The sequence below is a fragment of the Agelaius tricolor genome, unplaced genomic scaffold (assembly GCF_023055355.1).
Source record: "Agelaius tricolor isolate 1412-34295 unplaced genomic scaffold, bAgeTri1.0.p SCAF_1, whole genome shotgun sequence".
Classification (NCBI taxonomy): domain Eukaryota; kingdom Metazoa; phylum Chordata; class Aves; order Passeriformes; family Icteridae; genus Agelaius; species Agelaius tricolor.
This window is the reverse complement of record NW_027269261.1, coordinates 5,173,381-5,196,385: the sequence shown is the minus strand read 5'-3', so window position 1 is coordinate 5,196,385 and position 23,005 is coordinate 5,173,381. Positions and strand designations below refer to the sequence as shown.

The following is a 23,005-nucleotide window of genomic DNA, read 5'->3' as shown; positions in this document are numbered from 1 at the left end:
TTGCATCAAAATAATACAGCCGGCAACAGAAAATCACAATCACATCACTCAGAAGGAAGGAACAGAATACAAATTAAAGGAATAATGTAAATTTTTTGCCATTAAGCTTCAATGACCATTTGAAATGGTGCAAGGCACAAAGGTTTTGATGAGCATCATCCAGTTTGATTATTCATACTTGTGCTTCTGCTTGAATTAAAGTAGGAGTGCTAGAGCCTGTTAGAGCAAAATATTTGAATTGGTAGTGAACTCTCACCTTTACTTGCATCCATTTACTTTTCAAATGAATACCAGATAAGTTAGTGCATTTTATAATCGGCCTGTTTTCCAGTGAGTGCTGTCATTACATACCAATTTCTTTTAGAAGTGCTTCCTAAGAAACATTAAATACTTACGAATAAGGATGTGTCCATCACTGGCAGCAGCCCTCTGCGAGCAGGGCGACGCAGGCAGGTTGTGTGTCCTCCCTGCAGGGCTGTGTGTGCGGCTTCTCTGGCCCATGTGGGGCTGCCAGCAGTGTCTGACCTGGACAGGGAACTCCCTGTGGGCGACAGGAGGTGTTGGCACTGTGTGGGCACTGCAGAGCCATGCGCAGGAACATCCCTGCCAGGCTTTCCAGCAGCAGCCATGGGAGGAAAGAGCATTGCAGGAGCTCTCCCTCCAGCCTGCAGCTTTCTCCCCTGAGCTATCAGTGTTTTATCCCAGTTCCAGCACTCGCACACACAGATGGCTTGTAGAGAGGAAAAATGAGAGGAAAGACCAGGATTGGTGTGAGTTTTCAGGTGCTGCCCTGTGAATAATTATGGATGCAGGGGAAAAGTGAGGAGCATTAGGGTAGGGAGGCAGGAGTCAGCTGGAGAAGCTTCCCTGGGGCCTGGTCTGACCAACGTGAGGGACTGGCACGTTTGCTGGGTGCCTTGAGAGCAAAACTGGCCGGATGATTGTCTGAGGGGATACCGTGGGATTAATGGCCTCAAAAGTTGCAGCAGCAGAAATTTAGATTGGATATTGGGAAAAATTTCTTGTCCAGAAGGGCTGTTGGGCATTGGAACAGGCGGCCCAGGGCAGTCACCATTCCTGGAGGGATTTAACAGATGCATGGATGGGACACGTGGGGACGTGGGTTAGTGGTGGCCTTGGCAGTGCTGGGGGAATGCTTGGACTTGATCTTAGAGGGCTTTTCCAACCTAAATGATCCTGTGGGCTTCTGAAAAAGCCAAAAGGCAGACTCAAAATCAATGCAGAGAATCACAGAAAGATTTGGCTTGGAAGGACCTTCATGCTCATCTCATTTCACAGGCAGGGACACCTTCCAGAATCCCAGGTTGCTCCAAGCCCCATCCAAGCGGCAGCCACAGATTCTGCGGGCAAAGCTGGTTTGCTAAGTAATAATTAGGTTCTTCCTAATGAGCAACGGGCTGGTGATGCTGCTCAGAGCCATCCTGCAGCTCCATGAGCTTGGAGGTGTCAGCAGAGCTCCTGTGGGCTGGCAAACACCCACTGCGGGATGCCTCGCCCTGCCCCGCTCCAGGGCTCGATAAAATGCCTTTTATTAAGATGAGGGAGGGGGAAATCAATGCGACTACACATCAAACCCGAACAAACCTCCGGTTTAGCAATTCCCGAGCAATCCCTCAGGAGCCAATGAAGGCCGGGTTATTTAAATGAGAAAGGCCGGGATGAATGCCTGCCTTTGTCCGGGCGCTTCCCCAAGGTGATGTGGGTTAAACCCGTGCTCTCAGGGTTAATTATCAGCTGCTTTTCTTTTAAAAAATGTTTTTTTCCTTATTGACACAGGGGGGTTGATTTATGTAATATCCATCATAATTCCCAGATTTCTGTAGATTACAAGGTTATCCCCACGCACTGCTCTGCTGGTGGAGGGGCTCAGCGCTGGCCTCCCGCTTCACTCCGGCCACCACCCGCTCCCTCGCCCTCCTTAATTAGGGATGTTTAATACGAGGGGCTCTGGGGTGCAATTAAAACCAAATAAAACAAAAAGGCGGCGTGGAAAAGCGCAGCCTTGCTCTTTCCTTCCGTCTTCTCCCCCTCCCTGGTGTCTGTGATGCCTCTCCAGCCCACCAGGGATGGGTTTTGGGGACCACCAGCCCCAGCGCAGCAGAAGCCCAATCCCATTCTCTCCAAATGGGGGGAATGGCCCCCCATGCATCTATGGGGTCAGAGCCCTGCACATGAGCCTGGAGGTGACGTGGGGCCTCTCCTGTCCTCCTCAAGAGTTCCATAAACCAGCCGAAGAAGAGGCTGGATTGGCATCCAGCTCTCCAAAGCAGGCCTCCCAGTCCTGAATCCCTCAGTCCTGGGGAAAAGGAGCAGTGGCTGACCCCTCCAGTCCTGAGGTTTGAGATGCCCCTGTGGTGTTGAGGAGATTTCCCTGTGCCCAGGCTGGGCTGGCAGGCAGGAGGAGGCACGCCCAGCTCCCGACACACGCAGCACCTCAGAGACTTGGGGAAGGAGCATTCCTTGGGCCTGGCTGCTCTACATTACTCATCTCTCCATACTTATTTTTCTTCCTCCCATCCCTGGGTTTTTTGCTGCTTGCCCCCTGCCCAGTGCCTTTGCAGGCCCTTTTCCACGTCCTTGTTTTCCGGCTGCTGGCCTGCGTGTGGGCAGCCGCGGATTTCTGACAGCGCCGAGCGCATCCCTGCCGCAAACCACGGCTTTCAGGGATCATTCCACTCGACTGGCTGAGAAGAAAACTGCTCTGATAGAAACTATGTCATAATAGTTGGGAGCTGGATAACAACGCCCCGCTGCCGGGGCTGATCTATTCTCCTACGCCAGCGCGGGGAATTGGTCTCCACCAAAGCAGAAAATGGAGCCGGCTTTTCAGGAGGGTTTAAAATTAAGTGGCTCTGGAGTCACCAGATGATGGTTTTGGTAATATTTCTGTGGCCAAGCCAGCCCTTTCGTACTGGGAGATGCTGGTCTGCAAAGCAAATGTCCCACAGCACCAAACCAGAGCTCCCTACAGAAGTTTAAGTTTGGTTTTCAGTTCCCCAGGGCAGCACTGCTGGGGATGGGAGGTGCTGCTGCCTCTCGGGAGTGACTCTGGGGAGATGGTGAGGTTTGAGAGCAGCAGCCTGAGCAATGATAAAAGGAATGACACATGCTCTGGATTTAGCAAGAATGTCTGCCTAGGTTTGCTTTGGAAAGGCAGAAATGAGGGGGCTGCTTGAGAGTGAGGGCTGGGCACCTCTGGCGATGGTGGGCAGAGTGACACAGGGTGACAGAGCCACCACCGGAGCAGGGCTGGAATAACGGGCTCCTCCCATGCCTGGCTGATGCCCGTGGCACTCCATCCCAGCTGGCACCCTGGCGAGGGCAACCTCAGCAATTAGTTTAACTCTGGCTCTCCAGTTTGGTTTTGCAGGGGAGGAGGTGCAGTCACCGCACAGCTCGCAGCAGGTCCCTTCCGGTGGCTCCCGGCCGTGTCCCAGCTGGAGGCTGCCTGACAAGTGACGTTTTTCCATGATCCCAGGCCAGCCCAGCCGGATGCTGCAGCCATCCCCTCACTGCTGGCCGCTGCTCCCTTCTCCTGGCGCGCTTTGTGCAGCTGGGGTTGGCTTGTGCAATAAATGGACGCCGTTCAAAAATATGACTCCTCTGAACTTTTTAACCTTTACACGAAAGGGAGGAATTCTAAGAGCAATGGGTAAAATTCAATTAACTGAGATGACAGAAAATAATCTACTGAGCACGTACATCAGGCAATTGGAAGCTTTCATACCTTTCAAAAAGGAAATAACCTATTTCTTCCCTTGTTATCTAATGACACAGGAGTTTATTTCTCTGGAAGCAGTTACAAATCTACCTAATGGGGCCTAAATGCTGTTGCCAGGCAATTAGGGGTTCATTGTGTGGCTAATTCTTTCATTTCCGTGGCGGTGGTGATTGCAATGGTGGGCAAGCCGAGGTCCCTGGGCCGTGTTTGCCCCCTGGGCCATGTTTGCTCCTATGTGGAGCACATCCCTGGCTCTGCTCCTGTGTGGAGCACACCTCTGGCTCTGTTTGCTCCTGTTGGAGCACACCTCTGGCTCTGCTCCTGTGTGGAGCACACCCCTGGCTCTGTTTGCTCCTGTTGGAGCACACCCCTGGCTCCAGGTGTGCCCATGCTCCGTGGCTCTGCCCAGGGCACCCCTGGCCTTGTCACACCGTGACTTATTCAGTGTCTGATCCATGAGTTATCCCGTCCCTCTGAGCTGATTCCAAAGGTTCCTGCACAAGCCCGGGCAGCTTTTGGTTATGAATGAGTGCAGAGAGACATACAGGGGCATTATTTATCTAAAATATATAAGCAGGAGGAATCTTCATAAATCACAGGCTGCTATTATCCTGGGGTTCATGACAGCCATATCTTTTTTTTTCCTACAGAAACCCAGAATACATTAAACACCCCAGGCCTTGGAAAGGGACCTTTCAAACCTGTACAATTGCTCTGTTTATCCCATTCCTTTAGCATTTAATATTTGGAGTCTGTTCTGCACAATCAATCTTAACATTACACAATTGATCTTCGAATTAGGATTTAAGCCAGAATTTATTGAGGGGAAGCTCCTATATCTGCCTGTAGGAATATTGTTGTTTATGACCTGAGGAGTGGGGTGGTTAATCCTGGAGGGAGAGCCTTTGGAAAGCTGTTTTACATTGGGCTCTGCTCATGTCAGGCCTGTTGGGGAGCACTGGCAGGCATGGGGGAAAGGCTGTGCCTGGACCTGGATGCTGCAGGAGACCTGGGATGCTGCAGGAAACCTGGGATGCTGCAGGACATTGCTGCCCTGCAGTGGCACCTCACAAGATCATTCCAGAAGGCCCCTCCTTGGGCTGCACTAATCAAGGGCTGTGCCCAACAGTTTACTACAGCATTTAATTAAACAAATTTACCTTTTGAGGGAAAATCCTTCGCAGGCAATTTGGGTTCTGGTGTATCAGAGCCTTTTTTTGAGGTGACTAGTGCTTTTAACCACTGTCTAAAGTGCAGGCGGTGTTAATTAGCATATTTAGGATTAAGTAGATTTAGCATGCAGTAATCATTCCCTAATTCAGTAAGAACTATCTCTGGTGAATAGTGGACATTAATGACAGTTGCAAGAGCTTAGATATTACATAATCACTAATTACATTCTGCACAATTAGCGGAGACTCCTCAGTGTGAATAGCTAATGGCTGATTTGTGTCAGCAGCCTGTTCTGGCTGTAGAGAAATATAAACAGTCTGCATAATGTTCTGAGGGAATTAGCATAGGGAAGGAGGTTATCTGTGGAGGTGGGAGGCCGGAGGAGCTCTGATGGATGGGCTGAGCCTGGAGCCAGCGTCGTGCCTGGACACACGTGCCTGCCCTTCCTCAGGATGCCCTCAAAATGCCACCACACACTTCGAGGCTCTCAGCTCCCATGGGCAGAGGATAAATCTGGCACCCAGAGCCCTCTGAGGGAGTGGTGAGGTGTTCTACTGGGTGCTGAGTGAAGCAGTGCAGAGCTGGCACCCACAGCCAAACCCTTGGTCCATGGAGGCCTTGTGCTCCGTGCCAGGGAGCAGCCAGGAGTGAAGTAGGGCATGGAGCAGCAACGTGCAAGTGCTGCTTGGTTTGTTTGGGGGTTTTTCCCCACCACTCTGTCTCTGAAAATAAAAAATGCAATAGTGTCTTGCCCTGCTACATTTGGAATTTCCTCACCATTTCCTAAAAAGATGAAAAAACTGAGCTTTGCTTTCCGCCCATCGTGCGTGTCAAAGCTGCCCCTCTGGAAAACCTTGGGCAAATCTTCTGGGGATTTGGGCAACACTGAGGTGGCAGGCAGGGGAATCAACCCATGCCCCATTAATTTTTAGTGATGGATTCTTACAAGCAAATTCAGGCTCCTGCATTTGTTGTGTGATTAAAATGAGGAATAGCAGTATTAAGCTGAGGGAATAGTTTTGGACAAATCCCAAGCTGGAGACCAGCACTGGGCCCCTATACCTTGAGGTATTGGGTATTTTAAATTAAGATTGCATGTGGTTTTAAAAGGCATTGTCAGAGCAAAAGCAATTTAACAAAAGGCAATGTATCTGACGGCGACTCTCCTGTCTGCCAAGTGCTCTTCTCTGCGAGCGCATTGTAGGGAAGCAGATTACATCTCCTGAATATTTTTGTCTGTTGCTCGGTTCATTTTCATAATAATAACTCGCATCCGTCTCCATCCTTTCATGTTGAAGGGTTGCAAACTATTACACAAACACACCCGCTCCTGCTGCAGCCACCTCCAGGGCACAGCCGGTGGCTTTCGGCAGCGGGGAGCGGGATGTGGCCGCTCAGGGGGATGCTGACCCCCTCTGCTCGGGGGCATGAGGGGTTCTGGGGAGCCCCAGCCTGCAGCTCACCGCACTTTGTACCTCCAGCACGGGCCTGTGGGTGCCTGGCTGCTGGGGAAACATGGGGCAGGTGAGTCACGGTCATGCCTGTGCCTGGGGGGGACCTGCAGAGGACACACGGGGCCAAGAGAAGCTGTGGATGCCCCTGGATCCCTGGGAGGATTCCAGGCCAGCCTGGACAGGGCCTGAGCGACCTGGGATAGTGGGAGGTGTCCCTGCCCATGGCAGGGGGTAGAATGAGATGGACTTTAAGGTCTTTCCAAGCCAGGATTCTGTGTCTGAAGGAAAACACCTCAAAGCTGTGGAAGCCTCAGCGAGACTACTTCTGCCCCAGCACACGAATGTCTGTGCCCCATTCCACACGCCCAAGCAGGACTTGGGGAGGGTTTATAACATCTGCCATGTTGTTTCCCAGCTGCTGGGGTGTTCAGAGTTGAGGCTGAACCTACTGGTCTTTGGGTACCTTGTCTAGAAACCCCATCTTTTCATCCCTGTGGGGCCAGCAGCTGGGCTGGCATGAGGTAAGGAGAGCAATGGTGGGGCTGAGGCCAGCAGGATTTCTCTCCTGCCGGGGAGGAGCAGTTCAGCAGGGCAGACGTGGCACAGAGATCACCGTGTTCAGTTAGGATCACTCAAAGCCACGCTCCTCAGTGTCACCAGTGGCTTTTCTGTGGCAAGGACCAGTCCCTGCTGCTGGCCTCAGAGCATCCCAGCTCCTGCAGCCTGGTGCTGGGGGTTGGAGACAAGTCTCAGGCCCCAGCACGGGCAGCATTTCCCTAAGTGCTGTTTGCTGAGGCAGGTGCTATTCCTTACATTATCGCCGGGACATTTAAATCTCACTGATTGGCATTGTTGTCTCAAAGACAGTGTTTTTCCTGCTGAGAAACTGCATTAGATCGGCGAAACGGAGCTCATTTCCATTCACTCAGCAGTCTCTCTAGAAATGACATGCAGTGCTTGAAACTGTTTATTTCCAAATTCAGGCCTCCTCCGCATCAGTCATCAGCTTCAATTACCAGTTTTCCGGAGCCGAGCCATCAGGCAGTCTGACACGAGGGTCCAACCTAATTCCCACCTTCTCCAAAGTCAAGAGCATAATGTGCAGATGAAAAGGTGGAAAATAGCCTGGACTTCATTAGCATGCAGAGCCCGGCTGTTCATTTGCTTGCTGCGAATGGAAGTTCTGACACTCGGCGCCTTCTGCAATATGAGAAAAGTCCTCTTCAGAGTATATGATGTCCTCACCAGCCAGCAAAGGTCATCAAAAAGGCAGGCGCTGACCTTGCTCCCTGCTCTTCATGACTAGTTTATTGATTCCAGGAACACCTCATTACATGCCGGATCAACATATTATTGCCATGTTCAGCGGCTGAATTGTTTACAAGTGTCTTTATAACCAGCAGAAAGCCTTCCGGATGATGCATGACTACACTCATTTGGATGTGACCTGCCAATTAGATGTTATCCGATCCGGTGCCGTGTGTCCTGATCCCTGACCGGGCCCGCTGCCCTGCATCAGCACGGGCCCATTTACTACTTCTTTCGAACGGCTCTTTGGCAAAGTGTCCATTAGCCTGTCAGTCTGTAAATATTTTATTTTTTTTTTTTACCTCGGGCAGAGCGGTGGAGGCGCCGCCGGCGCTCCCGCTCTGTCATTTGCTATGCATGAAGTTGATAATCAGCTGGGGGAGGCAAGGGGGTGTTTTATGGCAGCGTCTGATGGCCCACCCCATTTGCAGTCAGCCTGCGTGGCCCGCGCTCCCGCGCCGCGTGCCACCCCGCCACAGGGACCCGGCATATTTTATTCCAGCACCGCGAGACTGCTGATTTATCGGTGGGGGGAAGGCAGGAGCGAACCCTCCCCGTGCTCAGCCTCCCCCTGCCCTGCCTCCAAAGGCCCCATAACTTACCACCCAGCAAATGCCTTCCCCCTTCTCCATCTTTCTGGCGCTTTGTGTTCTCCCCGTTAATATATTGCGCTGCGTTATTTATCCCGGCCCGCAGCCCGGGGTATTTACACGCGCGGAGAGGCGAGAACTTCAAAAATAAATCACGAGGCACGACTACTATTTTAATCTCTCATTACAGACACTTCTGTGGCTCCATAAAGAAAAGAGTGGCGCGGCAGCTCGACGAGCGAGTCCGTAAAGAGAGATCTTCCGTGCCAAAAAGCGGTGCTGGGATCGTGGCTTCCGGGCACCAGAAATCTGCACAAGCTGGGGTTTTGATTTTTCCTCCTCAGCCTTTGGTGGTGGTAGGGTGGCTGAGATGCCAAAGGAAACTCTGTGCAGCCATGGATGTGGCTGATGAGGCAGTGCCAGGATGTCCAGGGGGACTGTGGCCTAGGTGGAATATGAGAAAATGTCCACACACACGGCACTCTTTGCCCAGAGCTCTGCAAACATTAATCAAGTTGCCCAGCGCCCCTTGGCAAGTGTCAGTGCTGAAATCCCCTTGCTGGGGTTAAATCCAGGGACCAGAAGGGCTAAAGGGCTCCAAGGGTGAACCCACAGCCCCAAAAACACCACATCTCCAGCATCCTGCTCTCCAGAGCCAGCATTGCATCTCCCCAGTCCCAAAACCCACTGTGCCAGGCCCTGGGCTGCCAAACCACAGGAATGTGACAGGAGGGAGGGATGCTCGTGCTGGGTGACAGAAAACAGCTGAGGGTTCAATTCCCTCCTTACAACATGAAGCGTTGGGAATTGGGGGCTGGAAAAAGGGGGATTTGAATTCCTTAAAACAACACAATTAGCTTCCAAAATAAAAACTGGAATGTGTTTGTTTAATTAAAGGTGAGGCAAAACACACACTCAGGTCAAACCAGCCTCAGGCTCCAGAGACAGCACAGTGCATTGATCTGAATTTTGGGAAGGAGTGGAAAAAGCTTCCATTTCCTAGCAAATCCCTGGCTCTGGGCAGCCCTGGAGCTGCGGGTGTTGAATATTCAGAGGGCTGATTCCCCACGGTGAGCTTGGAGCCGGCGCTGCAGCCAGGTAACAGCAGGAATGGAGCCTGGGAGCTCCAAATCCCAAATGTGGGATCTCCACCGGGGCGCAGGATCTCCCTCCCCCGGGGGAGGCACCAGGTCTGGCCTGTCCCACGGTCCCAGTGGGGAGTCTGGCCTTATTTTGGCTGTGTTAAGCCTGCAGTGGTTTATCAAGCCCCAGACATCCCTCCAAATTTGGCACCTCATCCCTTCACTTCTGTTTGTGTCCCCATTACTGGATTTCTGTTCATGATGTAAATTCTCCTTTTAAAAGGGAGAAAAAAATCAGCTCTTTATGACAGCAGACATGAAAGTTGTATGACTATGGAGAAGTGCATTACCCTTTCCTTTAGCTTGGAGAACTTCATAATCTTTTAAAAATCAACTTTTTATTAATTTTGGGATGATGCTTAATGCCTGAGGGGAGTGAGGAGCAGTGACAGCAACAGTGGAGCTCTTTGCCAATCTAACTTAAGGTCAGGCTTGCGAGTGCTGCAGGAACCACAGCCCATGCAGATACGGAATCACGGAATTGTGAAGGTTGGAAAAGCCCTCTAAGATCACTGAGTCCAAGCATTCCTCCAGCACTGCCAAGGCCACGGTGTCCCCAGGTGCCACACCCAGACATCTTTTAAACCCCTCCAGGGATGGGGATTCAACACTGCCCAGCTCCAGGGCAGAAGCAGCCAAGCACTGTATCTTTCCATACAGCCCATGGGGGTGCATTAAACTGGTGGTGCTTGGCCAGCCTGGATCTGGACCTCTGCATCCATGTGGGTAAGGATGAAGGAGCCACCTCAATTTTACTGTAAGATTGGGTTTCCCTGGCAGAAAATCAGGATGTCCTTCCTGCGCTGAAATTTGGATTTAGCCGGGCAACTGTCAGCCGTTCTTCCTTGGAGACTGGGGCAAGGAGACAGCCAGGAGAAGCCAGCCCCTTTCCAGGGGGTTGTGTAGGGAAGGAAGCAGCTGAAGGGCTGATAATGCTGCACCCAGCGAGAGCAGTTCATGAGGCCACAGACCTCACATGGATCCACCTGGAGCCCGGAGCTGGGGGACGTGTGAGCCTCTCCAGGTGGTGGGCACACACTGTGCAGGATGGGCTCTTATTAATTACTACCAATAGCTTATTTCACATGTCGTTCTTGATGGGATTTTGTTGCAGAGGGCTGCTGATATTTTAGGGATACGCAGGGCGAATCTCTGTCCGCACAGCCAAATCCCCGGGCTGGGGCTCCGAAGCCGCCGGCACAGCCCTCGCCGAGTGTTTCCAAACTGAATAGTCATTGGTTTGGCAGATAATTCAGAAACTATTTGTATGAGCTGTTTATCAAATTATTAACTGCACAGATGTTGTTTGGTTGAAGAGCAGCTGAACCTTCTCTCTGCCAGCCGGGGAGACAAAGGTCTGCAGGAATAATTGGAGATGTGCATGGAATATTAAATTAATTTACTGCTCTTAATTCTTATGCAAATCCTGACCTCTGATAGAGCCTATCAATTACCCTGCACACAGGGAAAAGAAAGGAGAACAGTTTCTTTCTTTTCTTTCCCCCCCTCTCCTTTTTTTCCTGTTGTTCTCCAGTTTGGGGTTTTGTTTCTTTGTTGTTGTTGGTTTTTTTTTTTCCTTTTGAAAGGGAACTTGGGAAAGGAAATATTTGTGGGAAGAAAAAAAGCCATTTATTTGTGGTGCAAAGGGCCAGGATTATTTAATTGAATGTCCCGGTTGCAGCGATGTCCCCTGGGAGACAGGGTGCAGTTTTTAACATTGTGGGGTGCTCAGGGGAGGCCTGGGAATGTAGGCAAGAGCCAGGCTGGAATAGCTCCACATGCTTCCCCAGGAGGGGCCCCACTCTGCCAGCACCGTGGTGGGCTGAAGTGGGAGAGGACTGGAGGCCCGGGCTGATCCCAGCTGGGTTTTGGTGGGGTTGGGGGCAGGAAGGAGCCCCTGGCTCTGCTGGAATCCAGCTGGGGTTCAGGTGGGTTATCAGGGAGGGCTTCCTGCCCCAACAGCGGGGCTGATTCTGCCAGTAATTACCAGGGAAGAAGAAAAGGAATTTGTTGTGAGATCCCAGGTAAAATGAAGCAGGATTTAATTGGTCCTCGTTAAACAGAGCTGGGTTTCCAATATGGAGAAAGGCCTCGTCCGGGCAGTGTTTAATTGGGGCTATGTGTGCGCTGCTCAGCCGGTGCTTAAAGGCAGGCGCCGGGCCCCGTTCTTTCATCCCATTTTCTAATAAGGATAAATAAACAGGATGAATAATGCCATCAGTCTCTCCCTCGACCCCTGTGAGACCCCAGCAGTGCAGTGCTGTTCGGCCCAGAGCTGCTCCCTGGGATCCATGAATCCAAGGCGAGCAGGATCCCTCGGCACGGAGCACCCGATGCGGCACCGATGGGCTCCGTTAGCAGAACCCCCAGGTCCAGCTACGGAGCAGTTTGGGGAATCCTTTGGTTAGTGGCTGTCACAGGGGAGCCTGAGGAGAGGATGAGGCTCAGGAGGGGAAAGGAGGGAGAAAAGAATGGAAAATAAAATTATGCCTTTCCCTTCTATTTTTCCTTTTTTATTTTTTTCCCCCCGTAAATCCTGGGAAGCGCTGGGAGACTGCACTCCCCCTCCCACGCCGCCCACTCGGGTAATTTCATTTATCCCGCAAATCTAATTAGCAATCCGTGGCTGACATTAATACAGATCTAATGAGGCCGGTGATGACCAGATTATCAGGCGAGTGCTGACAGAGCCTTAAAAGCGCATCGAGCCCTGCAGTCAGTGGGATCTGGCAGGGGAAAAACTGCAAAGGGGGAGAAGAAAAAAAAAAAAAAAGAAAAAAAAAAGAAAGGAGGAAAGAAAGAAAAAAAAATAGACGAGGGAGGGGGAGAAAAACATGAGGAAAAGCAGTGCGGGTAGGGCTTGGCTGCTTAGCTTATTAAGGGAGCTGGAGCTTTGCTGGACGCAGTTTATCCACCAGCATCGGGCCTCTGTCCCTGCTTCTCCCGAAATACCGTTCTGCAGAGGAGAAAAAGGAGGGGGGAAATAAGGGGGAAAAAAAAATAAGAAGAAGCTGGAGCCCAAGGAGTCGCTGTGCAATTTATTCCAAGGGGTGGCTGTTGAGAAGGCGGCAATTTGCGGCGGCCGGGGGTTATTTAGTGCGATATGAAATCAAATGATCCTATTGCTCAAATAACAGTGTCTGGGAGGAGAAGCGAGCGCGCTCCAAAGGTAATTGTCTCCAGATGATATTCCTATTATTCCCCAATCCCGGCCTAAACGCTGCCAGCGCCGGACTGGAATCGATACGGGGGGAGGACCGGGGGGATCCCGGGGCCGGGGGGAGGCATCCCCGGCACTGACCCCCCTCGGGAAGGGCGGCAGGGCTTCGGGAAGACCCTAAATTCCCTGTGGCTGCTGCCTGTCCGTGCCTCGGCGGGAGCGGCAACACCGGCGGGGGAGCCGAGCCCGGAGCCCAGGTAAGGAACCTACGGGGCGACGGGGAGTGGGAACCCGGGCCCTTTCGTGCCCTGGCGGGCAGCCGCTCTCCGAGCGGACCCTTCTGCATCGCATCACACCAGCCCAGGCTGTCGGGTCCGGTGCGACCTCCCGCGGCCCCGGTCCAGCCCCGCCGCGCTCGGTCAGCCGCTGCCTGCGGTCACCGATGCCTGCGGTCACCGCCGCCTGCGGTCGGTCCCGTTTGCCCGGAGCCGCTGGAAGCGCAGCCGGAGCAGGGGCGGTTTCACTCTGGATCCCCGGGTAGCGGATGGAGCGGCGGCCCCCGCTCTCCGCGGCGCTGCCCCGATGGTAAAATCGCCGGAATTCAATGGCTTTGAGGGAAACGGCGGGGGAAAATCCAAAGGGACGGAAGGCGGTGAGGGGGAGACGGGAGCGAACCGGCGGCACCTACCTGGGCGGGGGTCCCCGGGGCCGGGGCCGCGCTCGCTCCGTGGCCGCAGCGGCAGCGGGGACCGAACGCTCCGGGTGCGGCAGCCCAAGGCGAGCGGCGGCCCCGCAGCTGCTCCCCAAATTCCATCGGGGCGTCCCCCGCGCCCCCGTGGGGTGGCCGGGGTTCCGCCCGGAGCTGCGGGTACATGGACGGGGATTTTCCCCTTTCCGCCTTTCTTTGTCAGCCTTTCGCCCGGGCGGGCAGCGCGTCCCCGGAGCTTCGGGCATAGAGAACAAACGCGCTCCTCCTGCAAAAAAAAAAAAAAAAAAAAAAAAAGCGAGTATTGAGGGAACGAGACTTCGGCTGGGGCGCTCAGGAGTGTCCCGGCTGGGGCAGCTCTGTGCTCCCGGGGGCCAGGGTTTGTCCCGGACCCGTAACAGCGGGAGGTGGCTGTGCTGAACTAGCGGGGACGCTGCGGGGAGCAGCAGGAGGAGAATGCTCGGGGTCAGGCGCCTCTCTCGGGTCAGGTCCTGGTGAAAACAGGGCACAGGTCACCCCCCCGGGCCGCCAGGAGAGGCTGGTGCGGTTTGTGTGTCTGCAAACGGGCAAAGCATTTGGAACCTGAAGCCTGGAGGGGAGCCCCAGCCTTTGCCCACCCCATGCTGCCTCACAGATACGTTAGAACGTGTTTTTCAGCACTGTCAAAATGCGCTGTTGGAAGATTTTTCCATCTCTGCTCAAGCCTTTTTCTCAGCTTCAGCCTCAGGTTCCTATTTCTGTTTGGTGTGTTCTGAATGGAGTGCAGGGCCCAGGGGTGCTGAGCTATGAGCAGAGAGAGTTTAATTAATTGAATAGTCCCGTGCTTGTTCTCCTGCTTTTTACAAACAAATGAACAGTTGATATGTGTGGATCCTTTCATTCACCACCAGAACAATCCTCTGCACGGGACAGGGGGAAAATGCCTAATCAGTCACAGCAAACCAGCACAGTGGTTTGGGGTGGGAAGTGAAAAATACCATGTCCACTCAAACCTGGATTTCACAGCACTGGAGGGCTGGGAGAGGCAGAGTGCAGGACTCGCCCCAGGTGAGACCTGGGCTGGCTGCACAGGCAGTGCTTCCTCAAAGTGCTCCCAGGTCCGGGCATTCAGCTCCAGACCTCTGGCAGAAGTGAGACTGGAACAGGGGCAGCAGCCAAGCCGTGCCCAGGCAGGAGCTTGGGGTTCCCTATGGAGTGAGCTCGGAGCTCCACGTTTGCTCTCCTCCTGCACGGCCCTTTTGCTGATCCACTCGCTTTTATTTCCCAGAGTCGCTGCTGACCCGCAGGTGTTCCTGCTGAGACACAGACGTGGCGGTGGGCAGTGTTTGAATGCTGGGCTGTGAGGAGGCCAGGGATCCTCCAGGGACCCCGTGTTTGTCTGTGTGTCTGTCCCAAGAGCCGTGCCCCGCTGCCCGTGCCGCCAGATCCCGGATCCTGGCCCCACACACCACCCAGCTCGCCCAAGTGCCTCCCTTTGTTTCAAACTCTTGGAGCCTGGAGCACTTGTTGAACCTGACCACAAGTGCATCAAAGTGGCTGACAATTAGGAAATAAACAAATATCATTTGAGGTGGTTTTGGGTAGAATGCAGTCATACATAGATGGGCTTGTTGTTGTTTTTATCGTATTGAATATTCCTCATAGTTGGGATATTTGTGCTGTGCAGCAGCGTCCCCGGCACGGCAAACACTGCATTATCTTGCTGTGCAAAGGCTTCATTAATCACACCAGACAATGGGCCAGACACATCCCTTTGAGCCTGGTGCTGGGATCCTCCAGGCTTTTCACCTTGTCCAAACGCTTCATCCCTGTCAATGCAGGCAGCAGCTCTTCAAAACCGATGGCTCTGAACTGTGGGACTGACAGGAAAACGTCTAATTCCGTTAAAAGAATTCCCCAGTTATTTTGTATTCTCCCTTTGATTTTTCATGGCTTGTAGAAGCTAAACTTTTTCAGTCTTTCTGTCTGTACATGAGATCAATCCAGGAATTTGTTAAAACACTAATGAAAGAGCCTGATAGATCTGTGTCCTTTAAAGCAGCAGCAGCAGCAGTGGCAAGCACTGAGATTGAGCAGGATGGAGTGGCCTGGCCAAGCCGTGGCCCGCTGGCAGGAGCTGCAGAGTGGACAGCAGAGGGAACACAGCTTGGTAGTGAAGGGGCTGTTCTCCTGAAAGAGGATCCTGGCAAAAACATGGCTTGGTGCAGGAGATGGCACGCCAAAGGCAAGGTAGGACTTTGTGTGCTGGGAACAGGTGTGGGTGCATGTCCCCTTTTCCTCACTGCAGTGTCCCCTTTTCCTCACCGCAGCAGGACAGTTGGGCACAGGGAATCCTGAGAGCCCCTGGAGCGATGGTCTCCATCCCACATCTGTGAGAAGGGGAGCTCGTGGTGCTTGTGGCAGGCTTTGCCTTGTGCTGGGTTCTGTCTCCTCAGGTCAGGCTGCAGCTGAGCAGGACCCTGGTCCCCCCAGCCATGGGACCCTAACAGGCATTTGTGGAACTGGGTTTGGCTGTGTGTTGGGAACCATTTCTGCCGCTTGCAGTCTGATCACTGCAGGCCTGAATGAGCCAAAATACCCTCTCCTGAACAGAAATACACCAGAGGTGGTTCAGCTTGGGGAACACAAGTTGAAGGAGCCATGGCACAGGGCATTCACGAGTGTGAGGTGTAGATGCTTTCAGGGAAGATGAGGGTTGAGCCCTTTGGCTGCGAGTGGTTGGGCTCAAATTAAGCCTCTGAGCTCACATCTCAAAAAGCCTGAATTCAGTTCTCATTTTTCCAGGGACAGGGAAACTCAACACTATCAATCTCTTCTTTCCTCTTCAGACAGCAGCAGACACTTGAATGGAGACTCCTCATGTTTACAGCCTGGCCACACGAGCAACTGAGACCCGAAATCTCCCTGACATCCTCTCTGGATGCTTGGCCTTGGAACAGCCTCATTCGTGCCACACCTGCTCCCTTCCACTCGTGGAGCCTTCTGTGCTGCACAGGACACTGGAAAAGCACTTGGAGATGGCTGGAGAAGGCTGGGGCTTCCTGGAAAATGATCTCTAAACCAGGCCCTTCCCTGTGCCGTGGCTTTTCTGGGGCTCGTTAATATCAGTGGTATGTGCTTATATCTCAATTCTCCAGGATTAATTAAAAATCCACAGACAGTGACATGCCTAGGGGCTTTTCAATTATGTCACTTTTGGCTAAGGCCCTTACATTTGTAATAAACATGACATGCTTGTAACTGCTGCAGTCTCCAGGTTTTTGTGTACTCAGCTGTTGTGTTCTGCATTCCAGGTTCCTGCTGGAGGTACTCTGTCACCTTCCCCAAGGCAGCAGATCTGAGGCCAGACGTGGTGTGCGCTGCTTGTGCATCAGACACGAGTAATAACAAGTTTGGAGGAACTGCACCACTTAATAAAAGCATTTTATTACATTTAAATGTATTAAAATGTGAACATTAAATTCAACGCGCTAATTACTGCTCCCAGGCATTGCCACTGACAGGAAATGGATCCTCACAATTGCTCTGCTGAGATCACTCACTGCTGTTACTGCTCTTTGGTTCCTGGTGTGTTATTAGTGCTCTGCATTTGGGACTTGAGTCATTAACAAAAAGGACTCGTATTGGGCATTATGTAAATTCTGTATGTTTTCACACAGCTACCAGGGCCTGTGTTATATGTCTCATTGACAAAAAGAAAAGCAAATGCATTTGGCTCTGCCCTGGCTTGTGGGTGAGGGATCTCAGAGGTCACCCAGGCACAAAGAGGGAAAAGCTCTTCCTAACACATCTCTGTGTTTCTGCAAATCCCTTTCCAGTGCAATTTGTCCCCCCCACCCCACTTGCTGCATGTCCCATGACACCCTACCACGGACACCAACAATTCCTGCTCTGTAAGGAGTTTCCCACTTTTCTGGGAGCCAGGGGCTTCCCATCTCTGCAGCAGGCATGTGCAGCACATGGATCCATTGCCCTGGAAAACTGGGAAAGCCTGCCAGGGGTCTCTGGTAGGTGAGAGGCCTGTGGCCAAGTGCTCAGCTCCGTAAGGCCAATCCTGCACCTTCTGGGATATGGTTACTTCCCAGAGGAGAGGGGGATGCTAAAGGACACGTGGCTGCCTCCCTAAATGAAAAAGAGTGTAAAGCTGTTCAGATTAGTGCACATCAATCCCTGCACTGGAATCAAGAGATGCTTTGGTTTGGCAGCACTGGGGACAAAGCCACCATTTCCTTCAAAGTGTATTTAATGCGACAGAAGGAGGCGGCTTCCTTTGACAGTTTTACAGCTCTTATCAGATTACATCAAAATTAAATTAAAACAATCTAAAAGAAGTGTGAAGTACTGCAGAGAGAACACAAATAAAACACTCCTCTTTGTAGGCTTTCAGGGAAGGGACCACATTCCTTATCAGGGATGGGAGGATGGAGATTATTCTTGAGTCAGTTATGAGCCCAGGGGCTGCGGTGAGCACCGAGACACGTAACAAAGTGAGAAATACATCAGGAGACCAGGCTAAGGCTCCTTAATTCCTTATTTTTTGTTAAATAAATAGCAGGATGGTGAGCCCTGCTGTGGTTCAACACCCTCATGCCCCAACCTGAGGTTCATAGTGAATCAAAACCTCCCAGGGCTGCCCAGGAGACAAACTTGCAGCCCAATGGGTCAGGGACTATCAGCTCCTTTCCACCAAATCCTCAAAACTGGAATAACCCTTCCTATTTTTTCAGTTTGGGAATAAGGCTTCCCATGGGCTCAGGATTTCAGACAGTGCTGGAGGTGCTGGGAAGTTTTGCACTGTTTTAGGTGTTCTTTTAGCAAGCACAAATATTTCTGAAAGCAGGGCCAGATTTCACCTGTGGGCTCCTGTGAAGGTGTGAGGGAGACCTCCAAAATACATCTTTGCTTTCAGTAAACAGAAGAAGGGGGGAGAACAGTCTTCATGACACGTGCTCTATATGGGAATGCAGTACTAAAAGGCTCCCAAATCCCCTGCTGGGCATTCCTGGAGTGGGAAAGCTCTGACTCAAGCCAATGTTCTCAATACTTTGTTGAGCCAGGTATTTAGATGGACACATGGGGTCTGAGCCAGGCTAATTTGGGGGCAGCTGGGTGCCACTACATCCATTCCACAGAGCTTTTCACTCTGAGTTCAAATCCATGAGGCTGAGCTGGAGGCTGCAGGTGTTGGAAACATCAGGAATGCTGCTGGATCTCCAAACCCAGTCTAGGAACCCCAAAAGCTCCTGATCCCCCCAAGGCCAGGGCATGTCCCCAGCCAGAGCCTCCAGCTCCAGCTGAGCTTTCATGTGTCTGTTCTTGGCCAGAAGTTCTAAGGAAGCGTAATTACTGTGATGATCTCGCACTAATTGTACTCTGATTGCCATCCTAATTATGCTTAAGCATTTCACTGCTCTCTGCAATTTTGTCTATTGATGTATCGCTTCTCCTTCATTTCAATTATTCCCGCGGTATTCAGATTTTATTGGGGCCCTGGAATTTAAGCACTCATTTGGCAACTTCCTTTCAAAGGGATTGAAGTTTTTATCTGGAAATGAAAGGCGGGCGTTCTGTTTTCATTCTCCAGCTGGAGATGTGAATGCAGGGCTGGAGATGGCTGTGGCTTCTCCAATATGAATTTTGGAGAGGTGACAGCACCAGAGGGACACAGTGGCACTCCAGAGGATGGGGAAGTCAGTTTTTTGGGTGTTTTTTTTTTTTTTATGAAAACCATGGTGTACAATGGTTTTAGCTGTTCAGCAGCTCCCAGTTATTTTTTGGATTGGCTTTGCAAATTTCCCCCTTTTCCTGTGACATGGATAGGTGCCCTCCAGCACCAAGCCGGGGGCTCAACACTTGCGGTAACAACGTGGCAGTGAGAGATGGGCAGACGATAAATAATTATTTAATTTTAAAAAAGAAAAAAAGAAAAAAAAGGGGGGAAAAAAGGGAAAAAAAAGGGGTAAAAAAAAAGTCTTCAAGGCTTCCAAAGCGCCTCTGGGCGGCGCAGGCCGCGCCCGCCCGTTCCCATGGCAACGCGGGGCGGCACTTCCGGAGTCCCGCGCGGGGCACGGCGGGAGCTGCACGTGGGCACCGGCGGAAACCGCGCGGGGTCAGCGGGATCGGGATCGGCACCGGCACCGGGATCGGGAACGGCGCCGGGATCAGCACCAGGATCGGGGCCACTGGGACCGCCCCCGGGTACCGGCGGCCCCGGGATGCGCAGCCCCGCGCCCGCCAGCCCCGCGCCAGGTGAGCCGGGTCCCCCCGCAGGGTGATTGGGGTTCGGTTCTCGCCCCGGACGGGCGGATCCTTTCCCCCGCCTTGTTCTCATCCATATCCTTTTATTTTCCCTTTCGATATCTAAGTTCTGGAGCGGCTGGGAAGTCAGTCACCAAAGATTCGGCTCCTGACCGATGGACCACGCCGGGACGTGTAGCTGGACTTTAAATCCCCTCTCAGGTTGTTTATAGCCGGGGTTTGTTTCTGGTGCTGGGCCCTTGTCCAGCCCCATGCCCGGGGGTTTGTTTGCTGTGCCTGCCCCAGGAGACCTTCCCTGGGTATCCCTGCCTGCCTGAGTGGCTGCTGCGGGCTGGCCAGTGGGGTGCTGAAAAAACTGAAAAATCTCTCTGGTGGGGCGGGAATGGGTTTTGGGGAGCCGAGGAACGCAGTGTGCTCCCTTGCGGGATGGGGGAGTGGGAAATGGGATCAGAGCACACATCGGGTCACATCCTTCGGCTTCTTCGTCCCTTAGGATATCGGTGTTCTCCACTGAAGCAGGAAAATTACTTGGAGAAGTGTAAAACCAAGATCTTGAAGTCTGGGTGTGCTTGTCTGTCCGTGGCATAAGAGGAAATTGAAGGGATGAGATCCCAGATGGAGCGTGGCTGTTAAATTGTGCACATGACACGCAGCCCTAATCCTGCTCCAGGCGCTGGCAGGATCACATGGCTAAAAGGGACGCCTTGATCTCCCAGGCAGAGCGGCAGGAAGGGCTTTTCCTCTCTCCCTTCTCTGCAGGGAAACTGAAGGGATGTCTATGTGTGTAGGGAGAGCCCAAATCCACAAAAAAGTGTGCCAAGACTTGTTGGGATGTGTGATGTCCCCTTTGCTGCCTGATGACAACCTGATGCTGTTCCTGAAGAGGCTTTCCTTGTGGCAGGGTTTGCAGGGAGAATCTGCTGGAAGCCTCTCTTGGTTATTTTCAGTTTTTCCCTCAGGGCATGGTTGTTCATCCTCAGGTGCAATTTGGAGCTATTCAATAATGGCAGCTTTATTCTGTTCCCCAAAACACCTTCCCTGTGGGATGGCTCTGGGAGAGGTGTGGGTGACTTTGTGGTTTGGCGTGTGTCTGTCCCATGCCTGGTGGCCTGGCACTGCTCCAGGCAGTTCCAATGGCTCCACAGGCTCTCAGCACCACCAGGATACCTGGTGGACGCTTGCAGCAGTGCTGCAAGTGGGGCTCACCTGGCTTGGATGCCAGGAGGGAAATATGAGCTTGGTTTCAAGTTCAGTGCCTAAATAAAAGACTTGGCTGGCATGTGGGGTCTGTGAGCTGGGAAGGGTTTTGGAATTGTGTTCTAATCCATCCCTGTGGCAGGTTCAGGGGAGCCTGTCCTGGGAACAACTCCAGCCAAGTGTTTCTTGCATGGAAGGGGGTCTGCTGTGGGATTGTGGGGCAAGAAGGGGAGGGATGTGCTTGGGAACTGCCCATTACGGGGTTCAGAGCCCTTCCTGGGCCGTCTGGAGTCTCTGGCTGATTTGGTGGGTCCCATGTGGGTGTTCAGGAATCTTTTCCCTTGCCAGCAACCCTGTTCCAGTGAGGAACAGAGAGAGGGGTGAAAGTTTGGAGTTGTTCAGAGCTGGGCTGGCAGATGAGTCTGTAACTCCCAGCAAATCTGACCTCTGTGCTCAGCAAGGGCTGTGCTCTGCAAAACCCCCTAGTTCTGGTGTTCTCAGATGGTGAAATACTTTTATCTCACTGTGTGTTGTTTTCTTCCAGTGAAGCCAGAAGGCTGGAATTAGGAAGGCAGAGAATGGAATACACAATGGCTGATCTACACCTGTAAGCCTGTTTGAAAGCTTCTTACGGGTTGTTTTATTTTAGTTACAAAGGTTTAGTTATCTTGGAATGCTTTTAGAATGTTGTCTTGAAGGTTTTTCAGTAATAATACATTTATATTCATGTTAAGTGTAATGCAAAATTCATGTCTTCAAGTTATTGATGAAATAGCTGCAGCAGTAACATAAATGCCTCATTCTGTGGATACTAAAATCTTGGGAATAACCAACATGCAGGTTGGCTTTATCCTATTTTTACAAAATCACCATAGCTTAGTCCATGCTGGAGAATCCCAGGGTCTTAGAAAGTTGAAAGTCTTAAGAAGCCCTAGGGGGTATTCCAGGTTCTGGTCCTGCTCTTTGGATTCTTTCTGCAGTGTCTATTTAATGTAAATTGCATGGACAGTCTGTACAAAAAAATCCCAACAAACCAAAGCAAAAAAAAAAAAAAATTCCAGAAGTCCTAACAACCAGACAGGACTGAGAAGTGTCATCCAATGTTCCATTCCTTTCCTCAGAGGTGTTCTGTAAATCTCCAGGGACTGAGTGCGGGGTGCTGTGGGAGCCCTTCTTCTGAAAGGGGCAGAAAATGCAGATACAAATTAAAGAAAAAATGTCTGGACAGGTGGGGCAGCATCACATCTACTTAGTTTCCTGATTTTATTGGATTTGGTTTAATCCAACAGGTTTAGAACCGCAGTTTCTCTGGACATCTTGGGGGCTTTGGGTTGCAGTTTGCCTCCTGGCTGAAGTGGAGCTGTGAGCCAGGGGCATCTTTGGTGCCCATTTCCCTGTGTTGGCATTAATGCCGTGTGGCTGCCCTGAAGGCACATCAGGAAAGAGGTCTGGCATCAGGAAAGGGAATCTGGTTTGTAGGTAGGAGAGAGCTGGGTCAGATGGATTTCCAGTGTCCCTCTTGGTGGCACCATGGATTTAGGCAGCTGTGAAACCGCAGCTTCGCTGCTCCCGTTTGGGTGACTTTCAGAACATGTTCCTCTGCTAGTTTTCATTTTGATTTAATGGGATAGGAGTGACTAGCACATAATCCATTTAAAACACAATTAGAGAAGATTTTTTATGTGTTTACCCTTTGGAACACCAAAGCTCCCCGTGTACATCTGCAGATAAGTGGCACATATATATTTATATAAATGTAGGTGTGCAGAAGAACAAATCTTCTCCTTTTTGGTGTTTGGGGCAGCTCCCCTCAGTGTTGGTGCGTGTGTCTGAGGCAGAGTGATGGATGCTTTTGGTTTATTTTCACACCTTAAGTGCCTATTCTTTGCCTGCAGAGTGAGGCAGAAGCTGCAGAGGCACCTGGAAGCGGTGTCAGCACGGCAGCAGCTGGCCCTGCGCCGGAACCAGGCCCTGCGCCGGGAATTCCTGCAGCTGGAGGCTCACATGGAAACCACAGGCTGGGAGAGCATCTGGAAGATGGAAGTATCTTCCTATAAGACTTGGTCATGGGTGTTTGCTGTTGTTATGCAGGAATCTCCTGGTATGTCCTAGAGCTGGAAGCAAACTCGATCAGGGTCTGTATTTCAGCTTGTGGGATAGACAGGTCTGAAGTACCTCAGATTCAACAGATGCTGTAAGAAAAAGCCAAGCCCTGAGGCTTCTTGAATCACATTATAATCATTATTATGTTGTTGTTGTTGTTTTTCCCTAAAGT

The 23,005-nt window shown here is 51.8% G+C and overlaps 1 protein-coding gene and 1 long non-coding RNA gene across 16 annotated transcripts in view; one reads left to right on the top strand and one right to left on the bottom strand.

Moving 5' to 3' along the window:
• KIZ (kizuna centrosomal protein) overlaps positions 1-23,005 on the top strand; it is a 98,152-nt gene that overhangs the window by 49,795 nt on the left and 25,352 nt on the right. For 2 of the 15 annotated variants that reach the window (XM_071455978.1, XM_071456194.1), the window contains 5 exons: positions 15,320-15,504; positions 16,104-16,385; positions 16,569-19,524; positions 21,275-21,337; positions 22,626-22,773. In XM_071455978.1, the coding sequence (XP_071312079.1) occupies positions 19,088-19,524; positions 21,275-21,337; positions 22,626-22,773 (648 nt within the window). In that variant the 5' untranslated portion in view covers positions 15,320-15,504; positions 16,104-16,385; positions 16,569-19,087. Of the gene's footprint in view, positions 1-7,878; positions 12,827-13,021; positions 13,155-15,313; positions 15,505-16,103; positions 16,386-16,568; positions 19,525-19,635; positions 19,735-21,274; positions 21,338-22,625; positions 22,774-23,005 lie in introns of those variants that run through there. The other 13 variants (XM_071455828.1, XM_071456149.1, XM_071455909.1 and 10 more) reach the window with 11 other exon arrangements.
• On the bottom strand, positions 9,726-14,034 carry LOC139605060 (uncharacterized). The gene is made up of 2 exons (XR_011684222.1): positions 13,258-14,034; positions 9,726-13,143 (listed from the first exon to the last, which is right to left on the bottom strand). It is a non-coding gene; the product is annotated as an uncharacterized lncRNA (long non-coding RNA).